At 41.3% G+C, this 22207-nt stretch overlaps 1 protein-coding gene across 3 annotated transcripts; it reads left to right on the top strand.

Annotated features, from left to right (window-relative positions):
• The first annotated feature begins 272 nt into the window (after window positions 1–272).
• On the top strand, window positions 273–21100 carry LOC139641086 (NLR family CARD domain-containing protein 3-like). Of its 3 annotated transcripts, XM_071515329.1 has the most exons (14): window positions 273–316; window positions 1208–1273; window positions 3750–3815; window positions 4823–4925; window positions 5021–5134; window positions 5790–5903; window positions 7167–7245; window positions 7426–7654; window positions 8677–10477; window positions 11377–11550; window positions 14522–14695; window positions 17446–17619; window positions 18390–18436; window positions 18686–21100. In XM_071515329.1, the coding sequence occupies exons 4-14, from the start codon at window positions 4837–4839 to the stop codon at window positions 19210–19212; spliced, it is 3522 nt and encodes a 1173-aa protein (XP_071371430.1). In that variant the 5' UTR covers window positions 273–316; window positions 1208–1273; window positions 3750–3815; window positions 4823–4836; the 3' UTR covers window positions 19213–21100. The 3 variants fall into 3 exon arrangements, with proteins under 3 accessions (XP_071371430.1, XP_071371429.1, XP_071371431.1); XM_071515328.1 differs by lacking the exon at window positions 273–316 and having other exon boundaries at window positions 1148–1273; XM_071515330.1 differs by lacking the exons at window positions 273–316; window positions 14522–14695 and having other exon boundaries at window positions 1148–1273.
• Window positions 21101–22207: the final 1107 nt, after the last annotated feature.

Raw genomic sequence — 22207 nt, 5'->3', positions numbered from 1 at the left:
GTTCTGCTACAAGGGCATTCAGTTGTTAGAAGTGACTTAAACGTAACATGCTGTTGGCTTTGACTGTAAATATTGAGCTGTAAATCCAGAGTTGAGCTTCAGGTGATATTGTGCGACTGCCTCTGCATATACGTGTCTGTACTTGTACTTGTTGCAAAAATATCCTGTTGTGGTAGTGCGGGAGGTGGGGGGGTGGGCTTTGTAGGTATCTCTGCCTTTGTCTCATAATCTGCGTATGCTCTCACTCTCACTCACTCTCTCTCTTAGCTTCACTTTCACTTCTCGTCGTGTCGCAGATTATTTTCTCCACCTAAAGGTATTGTAACCATCAGTTTCCATGACAGTTTCCAGTGTATTTTCCTTTCCTGACTCTATCAGCAGATCTTTTATGTGACTGTTACCGCCTGCCGTTAGCTTATTTAGACTAGAACAAGAGGAAATCTACAACTCAGCCGTTAAAGGTTTGTCTGTGTGAAAACCGGATGTGTAGCTTCAAAACACAACTCAACGCTCTTCTAACGGTTTTCCAACATGTTAGTGTTAGTGTGTTTGTGTTCAAATCTAAATCTACTAAAAGTAGAAGTAGTTAGTAATTAGTTGTGTTGCTTTCTGCCTGCAGGTTTGAGGGAAAAACCTTCAGTTCCCTTTGCCTCTCACTAGCTTTCTGACCATTTCTTAACAAAAACACCAGTTAAAATAAGGTTTATCACACTAGTTCAACATTAATGATGTTGTGGAAACTATCTTTTCATGTCTTATATTTACTTATTTAACCAGGCTGCTTTCACTGACTTGCTGCTCCAAGGCAGGCAGACCGGGCCAAGGAAGACAAATATGAAAGATAAAACAATACAGACGTTAAAATACAAGAAATGTCACAGAAAATAAAGTGAAAAGTAAAACAAGGTCATCAAAAGACAGTAAAATCTCAAACAGAAGAGTTTAACTTCCTGTCACATTCTCCACCTCGGCAGGAAACATTTCTCCTCCCCCATCATTACATCTGTGTGTGCTGGTCTGTTGTTTAGTTCACTGTAGATGATGTGGTTAATGTCTCCATCACCTGATCTGTGGTTTCTCTTTGGTGTCAGACTGATGTTTCTAGACTTTGATAGTGAAGTTATGAGGAAGTGACAGCAGCCTCATATCAAATGAACACAGACACCCAGAACTGATGAAGGAGAATAAGCAGCGTCTTCTCTGTCAGTGTTTCCTCTACAGATGAAGGCAGAACGTCTCTGGATGTGAATTCACCAGGCAAACATCTTCCAAGGTAACATTACTGTTTGATGAATACACCGGCTGACATTGTATGATGTGACTGTATAGTCGACTGTTGTAAGACAAGCTGCTAAAGTCTTTCAAATCACCTGCTGTTTGCAGATGGCGTTCATAGTGCCATAATATCCAACATCTGTTCTCTTTGTGGCCATAAAGAACATTTTGTTTTATTCATGACTTTTAGTAGAAACCTGATAAACTCTAGTTAGGGTGTCATCTCAATTCACTGCATTGGTGAAATATGCAGGAAGTGTCAGAACTAGTGTGAAAGCTCAGATACATGTTGTGTTTCTGTTGATACACTGTGTACAAAACACTACAACCTCCACAAACCTGAGGGCTGATGTGTGTTCATGTGTGTGGGGGTTCATGTGTGTGGGGGTTCGTGTGTGTGGGGGTTCATGTGTGTGGGGGTTCGTGTGTGTGGGGGTTCATGTGTGTGGGGGTTCGTGTGTGTGGGGGTTCATGTGTGTGGGGGTTCGTGTATGTGGGGGTTCGTGTGTGTGGGGGTTCATGTGTGTGGGGGTTCGTGTATGTGGGGGTTCGTGTGTGTGGGGGTTCATGTGTGTGGGGGTTCGGGCAGTGGACCAAACCACTGTGAGGCATATGAGGGGGGGAAGCAATCTTTCGAAACCTAAAAACGCATTGTTTTGCGTCTATAATTAGCACAAGTGTTTTCAATGCATATTATTATATTATTTAAAATTATATAGTTATGTTTACAATGATATATTGAGGGGGACAACTCTCTGTTTTTCCCAGGAAGGGGGGTCCGGACCCCCCGCGGTAATTTCCACCCATGGAGGAAGACAAATATGAAAGATAAAACAATACAGATGTTAAAATACAAGAAATGTCACAGAAAATAAAGTGAAAAGTAAAACAAGGTCATCAAAAGACAGTAAAATCTCAAACAGAAGAGTTTAACTTCCTGTCACGTTCTCCTCCTCAGCAAGAAACGTTTCATTTTGTGTGACGTCAGACAGATTTTAGATCGACACTCTCATTCTCGCTCTGTTATTAAAGCGATATAAATTTCTCCTCCTCCATCATTACATCTCTGTGTCTCCCTTGCTGGACTTAACCTTGACGGGCAGTATTGACAGGACACAATCATCCTTTCCGGCTTCTGTATGCCCACAAGTTCCTTGAGAAACCAATGCACCACTGCCTGGCGGTCCCTTGGACTGTTTTGAGTCTGTACTAGCTCTTTCCTTCTTAACATCTTGGAATCTTCTTTTCCAACAAGCAGTTTCAACTGTGAGAGAGTGAAAGTCTCCTAACGGCCACTAGGGGGCAGATAGACTCTGACTCTGAGGGACAGGGAGGGACCAACACACACACACACACACACACACACACAGTTGGCCTGTTAGCATCGTCAGATTAAACATTGCAGGTCGGTGTGAAATGTAACTATAATTACAACTAATCAATGGAGCAGCCAAACCAATACACACCACTAGAACTGCAGTGCATGTAATAATTCACATTGTTTAGATGGCAGGTGAAGTTAGACTAGAACAGATTCAACCATGTCAGTTTAGACCGAAACATGCTGTGGAAAGAAGCTTTAGATTTAATACAAGAACAGAGACATTGATATTTCTGAACCAGTCCACACCTCTCTCTCTCTCTCTCTCTCTCTCTCTCTCTCTCTCTCTCTCCGCTTCCTCTCTCTCTCTCTCTCCCTCTCTCTCGTCGTGTCGCAGATTATTTTCTCCACCAAAAGGTATTGTAACCATCAGTTTCCATGACAGTTTCCAGTGTATTTTATTCTGTGTTGCTTTCTGCCTGCAGGTTTGAGGGAAAAACCTTCAGTTCCCTTTGCCTCTCACTAGCTTTCTGACCATTTCTTAACAAAAACACCAGTTAAAATAAGGTTTATCACACTAGTTCAACATTAATGATGTTGTGGAAACTATCTTTTCATGTGTTATATTTGCTTATTTAACCAGGCTGCTTTCACTGACTTGCTGCTCCAAGGCAGGCAGACCGGGCCAAGGAAGACAAATATGAAAGATAAAACAATACAGACGTTAAAATACAAGAAATGTCACAGAAAATAAAGTGAAAAGTAAAACAAGGTCATCAAAAGACAGTAAAATCTCAAACAGAAGAGTTTAACTTCCTGTCACGTTCTCCATCTCAGCAAGAAACGTTTCATTTTGTGTGACGTCAGACAGATTTTAGATCCACACTCTCATTCTCGCTCTGTTATTAAAGCAACAGGCCTATACATTTCTCCTCCCCCATCATTACATCTGTGTGTGCTGGTCTGTTGTTTAGTTCACTGTAGATGATGTGGTTAATGTCTCCATCACCTGATCTGTGGTTTCCCTTTAGTGTCAGACTGATGTTTCTAGACTTTGATAGTGAAGTTATGAGGAAGTGACAGCAGCCTCATATCAAATGAACACAGACACCCAGAACTGATGAAGGAGAATAAGCAGCGTCTTCTCTGTCAGTGTTTCCTCTACAGATGAAGGCAGAACGTCTCTGGATGTGAATTCACCAGGCAAACATCTTCCAAGGTCACATTACTGTTTGATGAATACACCGGCTGACATTGTATGATGTGACTGTATAGTCGACTGCTGTAAGACAAGCTGCTAAAGTCTTTCAAATCACCTGCTGTTTGCAGATGGCGTTCATAGTGCCATAATATCCAACATTTGTTCTCTTTGTGGCCATAAAGAACATTTTGTTTTATTCGTGACTTTTAGTAGAAACCTGATAAACTCTAGTTAGGGTGTCATCTCAATTCACTGCATTGGTGAAATATGCAGGAAGTGTCAGAACTAGTGTGAAAGCTCAGATACATGTTGTGTCTCTGTTGATACACTGTGTACAAAAGACTACAACCTCCACAAAACTGAGGTTCACTCCCTTTCACACTAAAACCTTTTGAACCTTTAAAGTCTCAGTCGTCCCCAAGGCTGAAAAATCCTCCTGTCTGTATAAACCTGCTCAGTTCATCTGTTGGAGAGAGCAGGTCTTCCTGCTGTTTTCTACATTCATACATTCAGCTGATGGTTCAATACACAATACTGGGTTCACTGTTTCATATTGTCCTGATAAAATCTGAGTCAGTAAGTAAGTAATCTGAGTCTCAGTAAAATCTGAATGAAGACAATTACAACTGACAAAATCCATTTTGATCTGCACAACCAGGGAAATTTCTGACTATAAAAGTAGTATGAGAAACAACTCAGAGCTGTAAAACTCTATTTAAGACTCAGTCACAACATTTAACAGATACCAGACTGGAGTTTTTTATTGTGCTGTGTGCAGCGTGTTGCTCGTGTTTCTGTTAGCCAAGGCTCTCTTAATACTTCAAACAGTCTTTGTCTTGTCAGTATTTGTCTTTTTGACGTTTTCTTCATTAACTGGATTCATTTTGTTGAATCCAACACTCAGTGTATATTTGTAATTTTATAGTCAGGAATGATCACAACACCAGAAGTGATCTATCCTGTAATGAAACCTTGTTGTAGTGAATCAGTCCAGCTAACAGCATGTCGGGTGTGTTTGTGTAAAGGTGTTCGCTCCACTATGAGTCAGTCTGAGGAGAGAGAGGAGGGGCTCCCTCCCTCTGAAACCACTCTGTCTGGGGAACATGACAGCCAGACCAAAGCTAAGAGGTAAGATGAGGATCTCTAACTGTCCATGACTGTTCTCCATCTCAGAGCTCAGCAGTGAAATCATTAACCCATCATTATTTTCTGTTGTGTTGAAGCCCAGTCCAGCAGCAGAGACCAGACTCCCCTGTACCCAGCTGTGTGTCCATGAAGAGTGACCAGTCTATGATTGAACCTATTCATTTTAAAGATAAACATCCTTCTGAAACACAGTAAGTCAACATAATGTTACTATGTAATGTTAGCATTAACAAAGCTTTTTAAAAAAACAAATCCCCTCTGAACAGGAGTAAGATATTAACAATAATATGTAATTGCTCTTGTTTTTTTAACCTTTTTCATGTAGAGAAAGTTAGTCAGCTACAATAGCAGCTGTTGAGGAAGAGGAGAATGTTTCCAATTCACTCTCCTCTCTCAGATTTTCGATCTGGTTCTGAGATTTCCCATGAATATTCTTGCCTCTCTTTGCCTGTTTGTCTTACTGCTTGTGTATGCTACTCCTGTCCTGCTGCTGTATTGCCTGATGCTGTTGTCTGCTAGCTGCTTGTGTGCTAGACTGTATGTCATTTATGTAATGCTTGTTGTCACACGTAATGCTTGTTGTGATTGTATGTAAGTAGTGGGTGTGTTGGAAATGTTTGAATGTGTGCTGCTGTCTTTTCTTTTTAGCCCCTACCCCCCTCCCTCAAGAAGCTTTGCCTTTTGCCAGGTCGCCATTGTAAATAAGAATTTGTTCTTAATGACTTGCCTGGTTAAATAAAGGTTAAATAAAAATGAAAAAATAAATAAAAAAATTGAACTGGAGTCAAACTCCTGCTTCACTTCAGGTTAAAACTGCCCTTCTTTTGTCAATCCTGTTTCTATCAGGATCCAGCAGGACAGACCAGACTCCCCTGAACTCAGCTGTGTGTCCATGAAGAGTGATCAGTCTATTGATCGCCTTATTGAGTTCAAAGATGGACAGCAGTCTGCTGAGCAAAGGTAAGAATTTAAAACAGATGTTTGTTGTTATCCATCTCTCCTGAGAAGAGGAATCAAGTCATGAATTGGTCCGGCCCTTCATACTCTGTTGATTTAGTTTCCTCTTTCAAAACATTATTTATTTATTATTTATATATTTTGACAGCAAGGTCTGGGACAAAAGGAAATGCCTCTTATGGTTTTGATGTTGTGGAGCTCAGAGTTTAGGTCCAACAGTCTGTCTGCTGTAGGATCTCACCTTCACCGCTCCTGCAGAGACACTTGAAGTCTCACGACTAGATGAACGACACATTTCATGTGCTGCTGGAGTTGAGAGTATTTTCAGGAAAGCTTTGTGAAATTAACAACAAATGACTTGAAGATATACTTAGTGCTACGACCTGCTTTGGGAAAGACTCTCCAGAGAAACATTTACAGTGGAGTTCACCTTGTGTTTCTGCCAGGATTCATCATGACAGAACACAACACCTTTAACAACCTGTGTGTGTGTGTGTGTGTGTGTGTGTGTGTGTGTGTGTGTGTGTGTGTGTGTGTGTGCATGGGTGCCTAACTTTGTGTAAATGTGCAAAATCCGAACAAGGTGGGGGGGGGGTTTGGGTTAGGGTTAATTCATATTGAATATCACAGTTCTTTTTTTCTCTAACACTCTCCTTTTGCTTTGGCATCCTACCTGTTGCTCTGCTGTGCTGACACTGCTAACAGCAGCCTATCATCTTCAATAATCTGTTAAAAACATCTCACTTTACTAGACAGCTTTCCAAATGTTAAACACAGTTTCAGAGAGAAAGACCGAGACCTTCGGCACACAGAACACGACACGGAACGTTAGCCAACCTAAGCTTACTCTCAAAAAAACAACAGTTGTTAGCTAGCTAGATAAATGAAGATCACAATGTGCATGTGCAATGTTAGCTGTTGTTTCATGGTTCAAACAATTCTGCTGCTGTCACTCCATTCACGACTGCATCGTCCCATCGTCTGTGGTACGCAGTGCAGACAGGTTGGACTATACCACTTAGATTGGAAAGGGGGTGCAGCAATCCAAATGCAACTATGCTATCTAACTGCAGACAGAGCAAATATTTTACTTAGATTGAGAGATTGAAGATTAAATATTAGATTTTTACAAAATTTTGACTTTTAAAAGGGGTTAAAAGTAGAGGGGCCCTAACTTGCCTAATGGTGTAGGCGCCAGTGTGTGTGTGTGTGTGTGTGTGTGTGTGTGTGTATTTCTGGAGACCTAATACTTAATGTTTTCTCCAGAGTCCACCAGGAGAGGTCAGAGGTTCCCAGTGGTCAGTCTGCCCAGGAGCATCAAACAGACCTGGACTCCATATTTATGGTGTGTAAATGTACAACAACTACAGCTACAAAGAAAAATCCAAAACAACCACAACTAGTCATAATAGTCTCCATGCTGCACTCTTTAGACCAGTGGGCTTTCAAACCCTGCAAGATGGATTTGATGTTGTGTTCCATGATTTTAATATGAAACTTTAATCTATGCAATGTTCTTTTCCAGCTTCTTGAGGAGAACATTGTCCCTTTTGTGAGGAATGAGCTGAAAAGGTTCCAGAGGGTTCTGAGTCTAGATTACTCAGAATGCTTAGAGAGGCAGAGGGAGGATGAGGAGGATGTGGATGGTGAGGAGGAAGAGCAGAGGAGGAGCAGCAGAGAGGCTTTTCTGCAGATCACACTGCACTTCCTGAGGAGAATGAAGCAGGAGGAGCTGGCTGACTCTCTGCAGAGCAGTAAGAGGCTTTTAACAGGTTTAACATGATGGAGAGGGGAAATGGTGGCAAATGGGAGATGTTTAAGCAATATTACACAAGAGGGTGTGCACTTCAGTGATGCTTACGGACCGCATCACTGTCGTGCCAATAATGATGGTAAAGCTCACCCTCGAGTGTAATATTGCGATTATACAACAGTTACCAACAAAATAAAAGATATAATCCAAATGTATTCATATTGTGGGGCAATTCGCTCTCAAAATAAAAAACTTTTTGCTAGTGTTATCTCTGTTTCCCTGGAAATACATGGGGTCTGACTAATAACTGGAAAACAATCAGTCACGTCAGTAGACTCCTATGTAATGGAACCTAGTTTACTCCTCCAGCAAGTAGGCGGAGCCTTAGTAACGACCTGCAACAGAGACGATTTCTAGCCAGCCAACTTGAGCTAATGCTTTCTAGAGATCGTGGGATTTCCCAAACTGAATAAATACCACACATTAACACAAAACTGCCTTGCTAGCTCAATCTTGTTGTAACTAAGATATCTGCTGAAAAATGTTTTTTTCCATGGACAGATTTAGCTGCTACATCCGCGAACTTCACATGTATTTTTAAGCTAGTAGCACCGTGTCACCAACTTACCAGCACAGCTGATGGAGGATGCAGAGCGTCTGGTAACATCAAGGCTGAACAGAGTTATATTTAAATATACTGTATGATAATATATGGCGGAGTAATATTTAGTGATGAGCACGGCTAGGTGTGCTGTCATGCTGATCACGTTCTAAATGTCTAGTTGACCAATCAGATTGCTTGGTCGGAACTACCTGTTGTATAATTAGATTTCCAAACTCTGTTGTAAATATGCTGTACACATCTGCATCAGATCTATACAATTCTTCTGGGCTCCACACACAGTCTGAACATGTTTGTCCACTACTGATGAGCTGAAGAGATATCATGGAGTGGGAGTGGGAAAAAATATACATCCACCCTGAAACCCACTCACTGATTTCAGTTGTTGTTTGTTCTTTCAGAAACTCTTGCTCCTTGGTGCCAACGTGAACTCAAATCTAATCTGAAGGAGAAGTGTCAGTGTGTGTTTGAGGGGATTGCTAAAGCAGGAAACCCAACACTTCTGAATCAGATCTACACAGAGGTCTACATCACAGAGGGAGGGAGTGGAGAGGTCAATGCTGAACATGAGGTCAGACAGATTGAAACAGCATCCAGGAAACCAGCGAGACCAGAAACAACAATCAAATGTGAAGACATCTTTAAACCCTTACCTGGAAGAGATAAACCAACCAGAACATTGATGACAAAGGGAGTGGCTGGCATTGGGAAAACAGTCTTAACACAGAAGTTCACTCTGGACTGGGCTGAAGACAAAGCCAACCAGGATATACAGTTCACATTTCCATTCACTTTCCGAGAGCTGAATCTGCTGAAAGGGAAAAAGTGCAGCTTGGTGGAACTTCTTCATCGCTTCTTCATCAAGACCAAAGAAGGAGGAATCTGCAGGTTTGACAAGTTCCAGGTTGTGTTCATCCTTGACGGTCTGGATGAGTGTCGACTTCCTCTGGACTTCAAGAACAACGAGATCTGGACTGATGTTACAGAGTCAACCTCAGTGGACGTGCTGCTGACAAACCTCATCAAGGGGAAACTGCTTCCCTCTGCTCGCCTCTGGATAACCACACGACCTGCAGCAGCCAATCAGATCCCTCCTGAGTGCGTTGACATGGTGACAGAGGTGAGAGGCTTCACTGACCCACAGAAGGAGGAGTACTTCAGGAAGAGATTCAGAGATGAGGAGCAGGCCAGCAGAATTATCTCCCACATCAAGACTTCACGAAGCCTCCACATCATGTGCCACATCCCAGTCTTCTGCTGGATCACTGCTACAGTTCTGGAGCATGTGTTGAGAACAGATGAGAGAGGAGAGATGCCCAAGACCCTGACTGAGATGTACATCCACTTCCTGCTGGTTCAGTCCATACAGAAGAATGTCAAGTATCATGGGAGAGCTGAGACAGATCCACTCTGGAATACAGAGACCAGGGAGATGATTCTCTCTCTGGGAAAACTGGCTTTTGAGCAGCTGGAGAAAGGCAACCTGATCTTCTATGAAGCCGACCTGACAGAGTGTGACATTGATATTAGAGCAGCCTCAGTGTACTCAGGAGTGTTCACACAGATCTTTAAAGAGGAGCGTGGGCTGTACCAGGACAAGGTGTTCTGCTTTGTCCATCTGAGCATTCAGGAGTTTCTGGCTGCTGTCTACATGTTCCACTGTCACATAAACAGGGATAAGAAGGTACTGGAGACATTCCTGGGAGAAGACTGGGGTAGATATGAAGACAGTGAACAATCCCTGGATGTCTTCCTGAATACAGCCATGGGCAAATCCCTGGACAGTAAAAATGGCCACCTGGACCTCTTTGTCCGCTTCCTTCATGGCCTCTCATTGGAGTCCAGCCAGAGACTCTTAGGAGGCCTGCTGGGTCAGACAGAGAGCAGACCAGAAAACATCCAGACAGCCATCAGCAACCTGAAGGAGATGAACACTGATGATACCTCTCCAGACAGAAGCATCAACATCTTCCACTGTTTGATGGAGATGAACGACCAGTCAGTACACCAGGAGATCCAACAGTTCCTGAAGTCAGACACCAGATCAGAGAAGAAACTCTCTGAGATCCACTGCTCAGCTCTGGCCTACATGCTGCAGATGTCAGAGGAGGTTCTGGATGTGTTGGACCTGGAGGCCTACAACACATCAGTGGGGGGACGACAGAGACTGATCCCAGCTGTGAGGAACTGCAGGAAGGCTCGGTTAGTCCTGATGTGAATACCAACAGTTCCTCAAACATACACACTATTAACTGTTGTTCTACATAGCAGTGGTACACAGTGTTGGGCGTAACACGTTACAGAGTAATCTGTCACTGTAATCACATTACTTTTTCCTGTAACAGAGTAAAGTCATTACTGTTCCAGTTTCACATTACAGTTACTGATCTAACAGATCAGTTGTTTCTTGAGTTTCATTCTTTACTTCAACTCTTTATTGGTGTAATATCTATGAAAGATCCTCCTCGTCTTCTCCTGCCTTCAGCTCATGTCAGAAATATCAGAATTACAGAGAGCGACTTGAACGAGTCAACTAAGTGGTAAATAGTCCGAAAGTTAGAATTTAATGCTGTAGGCTCAAAACCTTAAAAGTAACTAAACCCCAACCAAATCTGTGGTGAAGCCGGACTCTAATGGTGTCAGGCTGTTTTACTGAGTTGTTTTACCACAATTTGACCTGAACTGCCTGTGGAGCTCAGGCTGAAATCTCTCATTTTTCATTCTTTTTTTTTTTTTTACACTTTTTTACAGAAATGCTTTCATATAATTACATGTATGTATTCTTTTCTGTTTGGTTTCTGTTTATATTATACATCAACCACTTTTGGAAAATTTCAAATTCTATAATACAAATTATTGTCATTATTATTATACAGCATACTACTACTACTACTACTACTACTACTACTACTACTACTAATAATAATAATAATAATAATAATTTGATAATTTGATTGGTATGCTAGTCTTAGCTCTGCTTTGTTAATCACTCATTTTACATTAAATCTGTAAACAGACTTTCTGGCTGTGAACTCTCAGAGACCTCAGCTCTGAAGTCCTGGTCTCAGCTCTGAAGTCCAACTCCTTTATTCTTTATTCAGATTGAGGTTCTGCAGCTTGTCAGAGACTCACTGTGAAGTCCTGGTCTCAGCTCTGAAGTCCAACCCCTCCCATCTGAGAGAGCTGGTCCTGAGTAACAACGACCTGCAGGATTTAGGACTGAAGCTGCTCTCTGCTGGACTGGAGAGTCCACACTGCAGACTGGAGACTCTCAGGTAAAATCAGTTCATTTGACACATTTCTCCAAACTAACGTCCGTTCTCTCAAAACAGGATTCTTGAATCTGCAAAGGTCGCCCAGCAGGTTTTACATGAGGATTTGAGTTTTATTGATCCGGCTTCATATGCACAGCAGTGAAGCTCAGTGACTGAGAGAAGATCATCCATGCTCTGATATCTTGTCATTAGATTACTGCACCTCTCTCTGTTCCTCTCAGCCATAATTCACTGTCACATCTCCAGCTGCTTCAGAATAGAGCAGCTAGATTTTAACCAATTCAATTCAATTCAATTTTATTGTCATTATACTAGTCCAGTATAACAAAAAGTCTTGTTCGCCAGTCTCTCTGGTGCAGCATAAAAACATAAAAACATAGTGCAGACACAGTAAGAGACACACTTTCAAGACCGTTTTAGACATAAAATACAAAAACAAAATAAGTAAATAAGAATAAGAATAGAAAATAATGCAGTCCCAGTGATACGCCGGGCTGTTTTCACCACCCGCTGGAGAGTCTTGCGGTAAGCCACAGTGGAGCTGCCATGCCAGACTGTAACACAGCTGGTCAGTATGCTCTCCACTGTGCATCTATACAAATTTGTCAAGACTAAGAGCTCCACAGTGTAATTCAAGATCTCCGCTGTAATTCAGAGTAGATCTTCAGGTCCTCCTGACTTTCCCCCAGTTCAGACTCAACACTGAAGGTGGTTTCACTTTAGTCCTCAGGCCTTCTAGACTGTGGAAAGCCTTCCTGAGGGACTGAGGCTGCAGATTCACAATCATGTTTAAATCTCTTTGTAAAACACACTTTTATTGACTTGCTTTTGTGTAATTTTGTGTAATCTTTTTGTCTCTCCTCACCTCGTCATCTTGTTTCTCATGTTTATATTTTATATTATTATTTAAATCCACTTGTTTTTGAAGTGTTTCCTAATTTATATCCACTTTATTTTCTTTTTTATGGCTCGTCACCTTACAGCGCCATGTGTGAATACATTGTTAGCATGGGCGGCCCAGTGGGAATCAAACCAGTTTCCCAGCAGGACCTGCTTTAGACCAGGGCCTCATCAATGCAGTCTATAGTGGCTTTCCAATAAGTCACTATTGCTGCATGTCGGCGAAATTAACTGACGCGTGCTGTAGGTATCGGCTGTGTAGCGCAGAAACCAATTACAATGTCCAGACATTTACCTTTGCTTTTGCTGCTCCTTTTATTGCTCAGGAATATTTACAAAGTTTCTTGCATCCAGGTAAAACATCATTACTCACAGTTAGTAGCCTAACCAAAGTTGAGCTACTGCTACAATACGCCATGACCACGGTCAAAAAACTGTATGCCTCACCCGGCATGCACACCTGGCTGCATTACCCTTCCTGTATAAATGCAGTTCCATTACAGGTAACTGCCACCTGGCTGTACAAAACGTGTATTAGACCAAAAACAAACACCAAAGCAAACAAATGGATAAGCTCTTACACAGTCTGTCAGTAGAAATAATACAATAATGACATTAAATTAGAAATGCACCGATCGATCGGCCGGTGACCGGAATCGGCCGGTTTTCAGCTGATCGGCCATGACCGGTGACCGGCCGATCAGTCTCATATATCCGATTCTGTGCCGGTCAAATTTAAGACAACGGTAAAAACTCCGCTGTAATTAAGCAATATTACACGAGAGGGTGTGCGTTACCGTGATGCTTACGGGCCTCGGCGCAAGCGCCTCGGTCCTGATCGCATCACTGTCGTGCCAATAATGACGGTAACGCACACCCTCGAGTGTAATATTGCGATTATACAACAGTTACCAACAAAATAAAAGATACAAACAAAATGTATTCATATTGTGGGGCAATTCGCTCTCAAAATAAAAAACGTTTTGCTAGTGTTATCTCCGTTTCCCTGGAAATACATGGGATCTGACTAATAACTGGAAAACAATCAGTCACGTCAGTAGACTCCTATGTAATGGAACCTAGTTTACTACTCCAGCAAGTAGGCGGAGCCTTAGTAACGACCTGCAACAGAGACGATTTCTAGTCCCTGTTGAGTCGGTTGAGTCAGCCAGCCAACTTGAGCTAATGCTTTCTAGAGATCGCGGGATTTCCCAAACTGAATAAATACCACACATATAAACACAAAACTGCCTTGCTAGCTCAATCTTGTTGTAACTAAGATATCTGCTGAAAAAAATAATTTTTCCATGGACAGATTTAGCTACTATGTCCGCGAACTTCACATGTATTTTTAAGCTAGTAGCGCCGTGTCACCGACTCACCGGCACAGCTGATGGAGGATGCCAGAGCGTCTGGTAACATCAAGGCTGAACAGAGTTAACGTAGCGTTATATTTAAATATATTGTATGATAATATGGCGGAGTAATATTTAGTGATGAGCACGGCTAGGTGTGCTGTCATGCTGATTTGATCACGTTCTAAATGTCTAGTTGACCAATCAGATTGCTTGGTCGGAACTACCTGTTGTATAATAGTCCATAATAGTAATAGTCCGTGTGTTGTTATATAGATCTGTTGCACCTGTTTTCTTTCGGGAAAGTATAAAGTGGGATATACTGCAATTCATTTTCATTTGGATTTTATTTGTTCAAAAAAGCTCTGTCCAGTAACCTGGAGCACTTTTTTATTTTGAGATTTGTTTGAGTGAGAGTGAGAGAAGGTCCTGTAACCTGGTGCAGTTTTGGAGAAAATGTATGTTATTAATAGTCAATGTTTTATTATGAACATACAATTTAATTTTAATTTTCCATTAAAGAAAAGTTACAAAAATGTTTGTGTGTGCTGTCAATTATAGTTCTTAGAAAGAAAATCGGAATCGGCCAAAATCGGAATCGGCAGGTCAGACTTTTAAAAAATCGGAAATCGGAATCGGCCAAGAAAATTGCAATCGGTGCATCTCTACATTAAATATAACAGAATAACATTTCCACATGTCTTCTTGTCCTTCAGGCTGAGTGGCTGTCAGCTGTCAGAGAGAAGCTGTGAAGCTCTGGCCTCAGTTCTCAGCTCCCAGTCCTCTAGTCTGAGAGAGCTGGACCTGAGTAACAACGACCTGCAGGATTCAGGAGTGAAGCTGCTCTCTGCTGGACTGGAGAGTCCACACTGCAGACTGGAAACTCTCAGGTCAGGATCACTGTTACTGTTCAACAGACCATGTTCTGCTTTACATGCACATTTTTCTCTGACATTTTCCTGCTGATGTGGTTTTTGAAAGCAGCTGAGAAACCAACATTCAGCTCTATTTTCTCTCCTCTGAGAGAATATTTCATTATTTCTCTCCTCACTGCCTCTGTTGGTGAAACCTGAAGTAAAGGACTTGTCAGATTCTGTCAAACTGAGTCCAGAACTGAAATGAAAACACAAACCTGATCCTGGGGTCAGCTGTTAATATTGAAGATAATTTTTGTATTATAATAACTGATTTCAGAGCAGTTTATTAATGAGTAAATCCAACATGTAACTGTTTTTAATCAAAGAGTTTCCACTGAGAGCTACGATCTGTTTTTCAGAAAAACTGTTCAAAAGGTGCAAAAGCTCAAAATAATAAATAACAAACTATTAGTGCTGGGTGATGAAGCTAAAAATGTTATTACAAGAAAAATGTTCATATCAGGCGATGTCGAGTTTTATCACGATATGTAAAATCTCTATTTGTCAAGTTTAAAGGGTTAATTTTGCTCCTGAATAAAAGCTGAATAGATCAGTCAACTTCCATTTAAAACATTTCTTTACTGCCAGAATAAAACTAAAATAGTGGTTATAATAATAATAAAAGTAATGATAATAATAATAATAATAAAAAGCTGGAGTGAAATGGTTTCTCAGTCTTATTTTTCAACACTATAACGTCATATAATATTTAAATAATAATGAAACAAAGCAGTGAAGCCGTTCTTCCAGTTTGACCTGAACGTAGCAGAAAACCAGCAGCCAGTGAAGTAAACAAGGAAGTGTGTGAGCAACCTAAAAAATATCAAATGGACGATTATAAGTGAAACATCATAAGTGTTCAGTTGCAGCTGATTAAAGACGTTTCACTGCAGAGTGTTTCTGTGTTTTAATCACTTTTGGCTCCAGCTGCCGGAGAGTGTGTTTGCTGTGTGTGTGTGTTGGACAGCAGCGCACCTGTTTACAGCAATACTCCACTTAGTTTTAACATGGGGGTTATTCAGCACCTGACCGCCATGAAGACCAGAATATAAACTACTGACCAGAACCAGATGCAGCTGGACCAGTTTGTAGAGTTTGAATGAGGAGAAAACCTCCTGAAAACTGACATTGAACTCGTTGGTGAACAGATTCAACAACAGATCCTGCTGGAAGACAATAAAGCAGCAACTGATCCGTAGTTACACTGCATTTCTGTTCTTGGTTCACACTAAAATTAGTTTTTAAAAATAAAGTAGATCCGGTCTCCCCAACAGGAGCTGTCTCTCTTACATGGTATCCCTCCGCTGTGTTCTCTTCTGTCAGTAAAGATGCTGTTTGGTTCTAAATAGCAGTACATGTAATCGTAGTACGGCCGCTGCGCTCAGACTGTTCGGTGCGGTATCCAGTTATTAGATCATATAAGTTGAAAAGAATGTGCAGATCATGTACTTCCTGTATATGGTGAAAACCAACAGGTTTATCAATCAACATACCGGTAAGGAATACACAATAAAATCACTCATCACATGCAACACTACCAATGTTATATATCTTTTCTTTTGTAAATGCAATAAATACTATGTGGGTCAAAGCTCATGGAAGCTTAACGTCAGACTTCAGGAACATAGCAGTAGCATCAGGAGAGGAGACATCACATCCCCAGTTGCCAGACACTTTTTAAATAAAGGACACAGATTGGAGGACTTCAAATGTACAGGCATTAAGAAAGTAAGGTTGAATCGCAGAGGGGGGAACAACAAAAATGCCTTATTGAAAAGGGAATGTTTCTGGATACATACCTTAAATACATTGCATCCTAATGGGTTAAATGAGGAATGCAATCTGACGGTGTTTTTATGAATGAGAGACTCTTGAGGTTGGGCTCCAGTGTGAATATAGTAGCCGAATGTTTAAACTTAGAGACTGTTGGTATGTCTGATTTATGAACGGCTGACCACCTGATGTCTTCAGAGATCCCACCGTTTTTTGACATATATATATTGTTTTCTGATATTTTGTATAATCATAAAGGGCGACATGTTTTTTGTACAAGTTTAACAATGTAAATAACACCAATTACCCCTGGTGGCGACATCGGGAACCACAAGTTGGAGTTTAGTTTAACACCAGGGACTTACAAAGCAAGACCTTCACATAATGATTCTTATTATGGGGATCAGATCCTTCATGTCAAAATGGTAGAGGTATTTTGAAAGTGGTGTCTGCATGTATGAAATACTTTGAAGCCTCTTATTTTGTTGATTCAATGTTGTAAACAAAGTAACTTTCCATCGTGTGCGATCCCATCATCAACTAAATACTCGTACCAAACGTCAATTAAAAATCACAGCAGCAGGATCTGTTGTTGAATCTCTTCACTACAAACTGGTCCAGCTGCATCTGATCTTGGTCAATAGATTATATTCTGTATATTCTGTAAAATAAATAAGTCCATTTTGAAACTAAGTGGAATATTAATTTAACTGAAGCTACGTAAAACTCTACAGTGAACGAAGTGATGAAATGTTGAATCCATCAATCCTCATGACTAAAACTAGGAAAACAAGGTCCAGGTTGAAAATAACCAGAATTATGTTTTAAGAGGGAAACTCCGCTGTGATCAATATTATTGAATGTATGTGTGTTTCTCTGTGCCTGTTTGTGTGTGTGTGTGTGAGATTCTGTGTGTGTGTGTGTGTGTGTGTGTGTGTGTGTGTGTGCAGGCTGTCAGGCTGTCTGCTCACAGAGGAAGGCTGTGCTTCTCTGGCCTCAGCTCTGAGCTCCAACCCCTCCCATCTGAGAGAGCTGGACCTGAGCTACAATCACCCAGGAGCCTCAGGAGTGAAGCTGCTCTCTGCTGGACTGGAGGATCCACACTGGAGACTGGACTCTCTCAGGTATGGAGAGGCAACGTCTGCTAGAAGGCTGAGAGTCACACACATTTTCTCTGTCAGACCAGCTGCGTCCGCACTGCGGCTAAATACAGCTGTCGCTCCTGATACTGAATCTGAGAACGGATTCGGTCGGTCTGAGTACTGTGAACCAGAACCGGACCAGACAGCCGCTTGTTACGTTACGTAACTTTATCATCGTTAATTTGAACGAGACGGAGGGAAGAGTTGAGACGTTCTCACATTTTCAATCAGTCTGTTTCCTCAACACTGCAGCTGCTCCACCAGTTCTGTGTCTTGAGGCCAAATGTTGCGTCTCTTTAAAGTATCAAGTTCATGAGGTGGAAGAAGAGCAAACCACGCCGCTGTCAGTGGAGGTTTATTGAAATCTGATGGATAAACTGACGCCTCTGGTTACTGGTGTTACTGGTGTCCAGTAAACTGAAAACACAGGCGATGGGAGCCGCCATATTGGTCTGTAGTAAACGTTACTGTGGTTACAGATATTATTTACAGGAGTGGAGTGACTCCTGTTACCGTACAGACTCAGTTTACTCCGCTCTACTCCAGTCTGTACCAACATGAACATTCACTCTGATTCATAAATTCAGTGTGAACGGAGCTGCTGAGAAGCTGAGGAATATTGTTTAATGTTGAATGGAGGATATGAGTGACGGCGTCTGGAAAATCACTCATATGGAAGGTTATAAAGGTTATTTGTTCATTATCAAAGAGATTATGCTGTCTGACTTTATTTACCCCCCCCCCCCCCCCAGTATGGACCATGGTGGAGTCCAGATGTTGAAACCAGGTCTGAGGAAGTGTAAGTGTGTATTTAGTTTGATTCATGAAAACAAAGCAGCACATTCGGTTTCTATATAAATAGAAAGCTCATGTGTGACATCTGTTCATTCAAGTCCTACTATGAAACAATATGGATGATAATGTAAATGATGTCATCAAGAAAATGAAGAAATGAAAAATCAATCTGTTAGTAAATCAACCAATAATAAACACAACAGGTGTATTAGATGAGAAGCTGCTGCTGTATTGAGTCTTGTTCTCTCATCAGATGCCTGTGAACTCACTCTGGACCCAAACACAGCAGACAGAAACCTCTTCCTGTCTGAAGACAACAGAACGGTGACAGTGAGACAGAAGCAGCCATATCCTGATCACGCAGAGAGATTTGACATCCGTCCTCAGCTGCTGTGTAGAAATGGTCTGACTGGTCGCTGTTACTGGGAGGTAAAGAGGGAAGGAGAGGCTTTTATAGGAGTGACTTACAGTAGGAGTGGAGGAGGTGAAAACAACAGGCTTGGAGAGAATGAAAAGTCCTGGAGTCTGTTCTGCTGTGATGATAGTTACTCTGCCTGGCACAAGAATAGACGAACAGCCATACTAATCCCCTCCTCCTCTGTCTCTAACAGAGTAGCAGTGTATCTGGACTCGCCTGCTGGCTCTCTGTCCTTCTACAGAGTTTCCTCTGACACACTGATCCACCTCCACACCTTCCACTCCACATTCACTGAACCACTCTATCCTGGGTTTGGGTTTAGGATTGAGTCGTGTGGTTCCTCAGTGTCTCTTGTCAGATAGAGGAGGGAGAGAGAAACACTCACACTGCTGACCAAACACAGCTGCTGAGATGATAGTTCACTCAGTACAGCATCACACACACACACACACTCTCACACACACACACACACACACACACACACACACACACACACACACACCTACACATTTCACGGTTTCCTACTCATTTCACTGAATCAAACATGATCCATCAGTCTGTTAATAGAGTGTATTCTGTATGCTATATGTATTATGTGCAGAGGTGGTAGAAGTACACAAATTCCCTACTCAAGTAAAAGTGCAAATACTCATTTAAAAATATACTCTGGCAGGCGCCCTGGTGCCTCACAGAGAGCGCATACCATCAGGCTCAGTCCTTCCCGCAGCGACCCGGGTTTGAATCCGGCCCACGGTCCTTTGCTGCATGTCCTCCCCTCTCTCTCATGCCTTCCTGTCTCTCTTTCACTAACTCTGTCAAATACAACATAAAAATGCCAAAAATAAGTCTATATTTAAAAAAAACATGTATATACTGTATACCTACTCTGGTAGAAGTTCAAGTACCATTTCAAATCCTTTACTCTCATCTGCTGCTGGTTTACTGGAGGTTCCCAGCAGCAGCCAAAAGAAAGTCGGGGATGCAGCCTTTGTCAATTACACCCCAAAGCTCTGGAACACATTACCTATAGATATCAGGGAAGCCAGCTCGCTAAATATTTTTAAAAGAAAGCTAAAAACTTATCTCTTCACTTTAGCCTTTAACTAGCTATGACTCTTTTCTTTGCACGTTGTTTAAAATGTTGTATTTTACTTGATTGTATGCATTCTATGAACTCTATCTTTTAACTTTATTTTTATTATTATTATTCAGTGGGTTTTATTTTCCATCTTATGTTATGCACTCCTCATATTTTTACTATTATTATTCAGTGGGTTTTATTTTCCATCTTACCGTATGTTATGCTCATTCTATGGCTATTTTCATGTGAAGATGCATTCTATGTATTCTTTACTCCTCTTTATCTTATTTTCACTATTATTATCAAGTTTTATTTGAAGCACTTGGTGCATGTAATTTCTTTGTTGTAAAGCACTTTGAGCTGCATTTCTTGTATGAAAGGTGCTATACAAATAAAGTTTATTATTATTATTATTATTATTTTTATTATTATTATTAAGTCAAAGTATAAAAGTATGTGGACTTAAATTTACTTAAAGTATAAAAGTAAAAGTCGTTCTCCAAAAGTCATTTCTAATGTTCTGAACTGGTTTTCTGTTGAGCGTTCCTCTGAATCCCAGATGAGAAAGAGTCTGCAGCTCAGATCACAAACCCGAACCCTAGCAGCTGAATTCACTAACGTTAATTCTCTCTCTTATTATTTTTGGTGTCACTTTGCTGAACAAGCAGCCAATCACATTTGCCTCTTGATCAGCTGCTTCCGGGATGGAAGCCGTCTGATGCTGAAAATATTTTTTTATTTTAGAAAATCAGTTGATGATTTCCCAAGAGTAATGAGTCTGTTTTGAAAATGTAGTGAGTAAAAAGTAAAAAGCCTTCAGTGTAAGAAAAACTTAAAGTACAGATACAGAAATCTTACTTAAGTGTAGTAATGAAGTATTTTTACTTTGTTACATCCCACGTCTGATTATGTATTATATATAATATGTATTGTGTGTGTTGGGTAACTGAACAGGGTTTTAACAACACACGTACAAAAACTTGGACATTTTATTGTGAAAATGAAATGAATGAGAAATGAAACCAGACAGAATCAAGTTATGGTTGTTCATCTTAGAGTCTGTTGTTGATGATTGACAGGTTGAAATATCTTTCTGTAGCAACATTTGGTATTTTATTATCATCTCATCATTCCAAGCTAAACTTCTATCTAGTTTTTTGTAATTGTTTGTGAGAATTAAAGTTTCTCCTAAATAAACATTGTTTGGTCTTCATCTTTTCCAACAAGCAGTTTCAACTGTGAGAGAGTGAAAGTCTCCTAACGGCCACTAGGGGGCAGATAGACTCTGACTCTGAGGGACAGGGACACACACACACACACACAGTAATCATCAGTAGTTTGAACACAGATAAATAATGTGATGGATGAAGCTTCACAGCTGCTTGTAGCTCAGTGAGATCAGCAGCTGTTTGTCATGTGTCAGGTTGCTGGTTCAAACCCCAGCCGTCTCCCTCTTTAGTGTCTCCATGTTGTTGTCAGCAGTGTGAACACTTGCAGAAATCAGATGCTGAAGGTGAGGAAGGCCAAACTGAGAAGAAGGATCAGCAGCTGTTTCTCTGTCTCTACCTGACAGTCTGAGTGTCGCTTCCATCCCTGATGGAGGAGAAATGTTGTTGCTGAAACCGGTCTGCCGTGTCTTTAACATGACTGGAAACACACCAGCTAACAGAGCGACACACCGCCTCCTACAGGCAGATCCACAGAAATACACAGTGTGGACAGACTGCAAAGACATCCAGAGCAACAGACAGGCTGCTGTCAGGACTGGAATCCATACTGGCTGCTACAGACAGTCACAGACAGGTCCGATACAGATATTAGATGGTCCGATACAGATATTAGACAGGCCCGATACAGATATTAGACAGGTCCCATACAGATGTTAGACAGGTCATACCTCCCTGGAGGTCAGGGGGGACCTGCCGGAACAGGATCCAGCACCTCGCAGTTTTGGACTACCTGCATTCCGGTACCTATTTGCGTGGACCCGGCACCTGGTGGCATGAAAGGTTTTGGGGGTTTTTTGTCTGCCATGTAATAATCACAATAGTTGACTCTTCTTTCTTTTCCCCTCCCTTCCAAAAACCTAACTGTCTCATTTCCATATGAAGACAAGTGATTACCCTATTAAAAAGTAACAACAAGCGCATAGTAATCACTTCACACATGAGTGAGCTGCTCTGCAGAGTGTGTTATGGTAAACTTCAGACAGCGTCATTGGCTAAAAGTTGAATTTGCTGCCCATATGTCCGCTGTGTGGACTATTTTGGAAAATT

The sequence above is a fragment of the Centroberyx affinis genome, unplaced genomic scaffold, assembly GCF_046629955.1.
Source record: "Centroberyx affinis isolate AG114_WGS23_722 - 3 ecotype Tasmania unplaced genomic scaffold, CSIRO-AGI_Caff_v1 ptg000340l_1, whole genome shotgun sequence".
Classification (NCBI taxonomy): domain Eukaryota; kingdom Metazoa; phylum Chordata; class Actinopteri; order Beryciformes; family Berycidae; genus Centroberyx; species Centroberyx affinis.
Note: the sequence above shows the minus strand (reverse complement) of the source record. Positions and strands in the feature narration are given on the sequence as shown.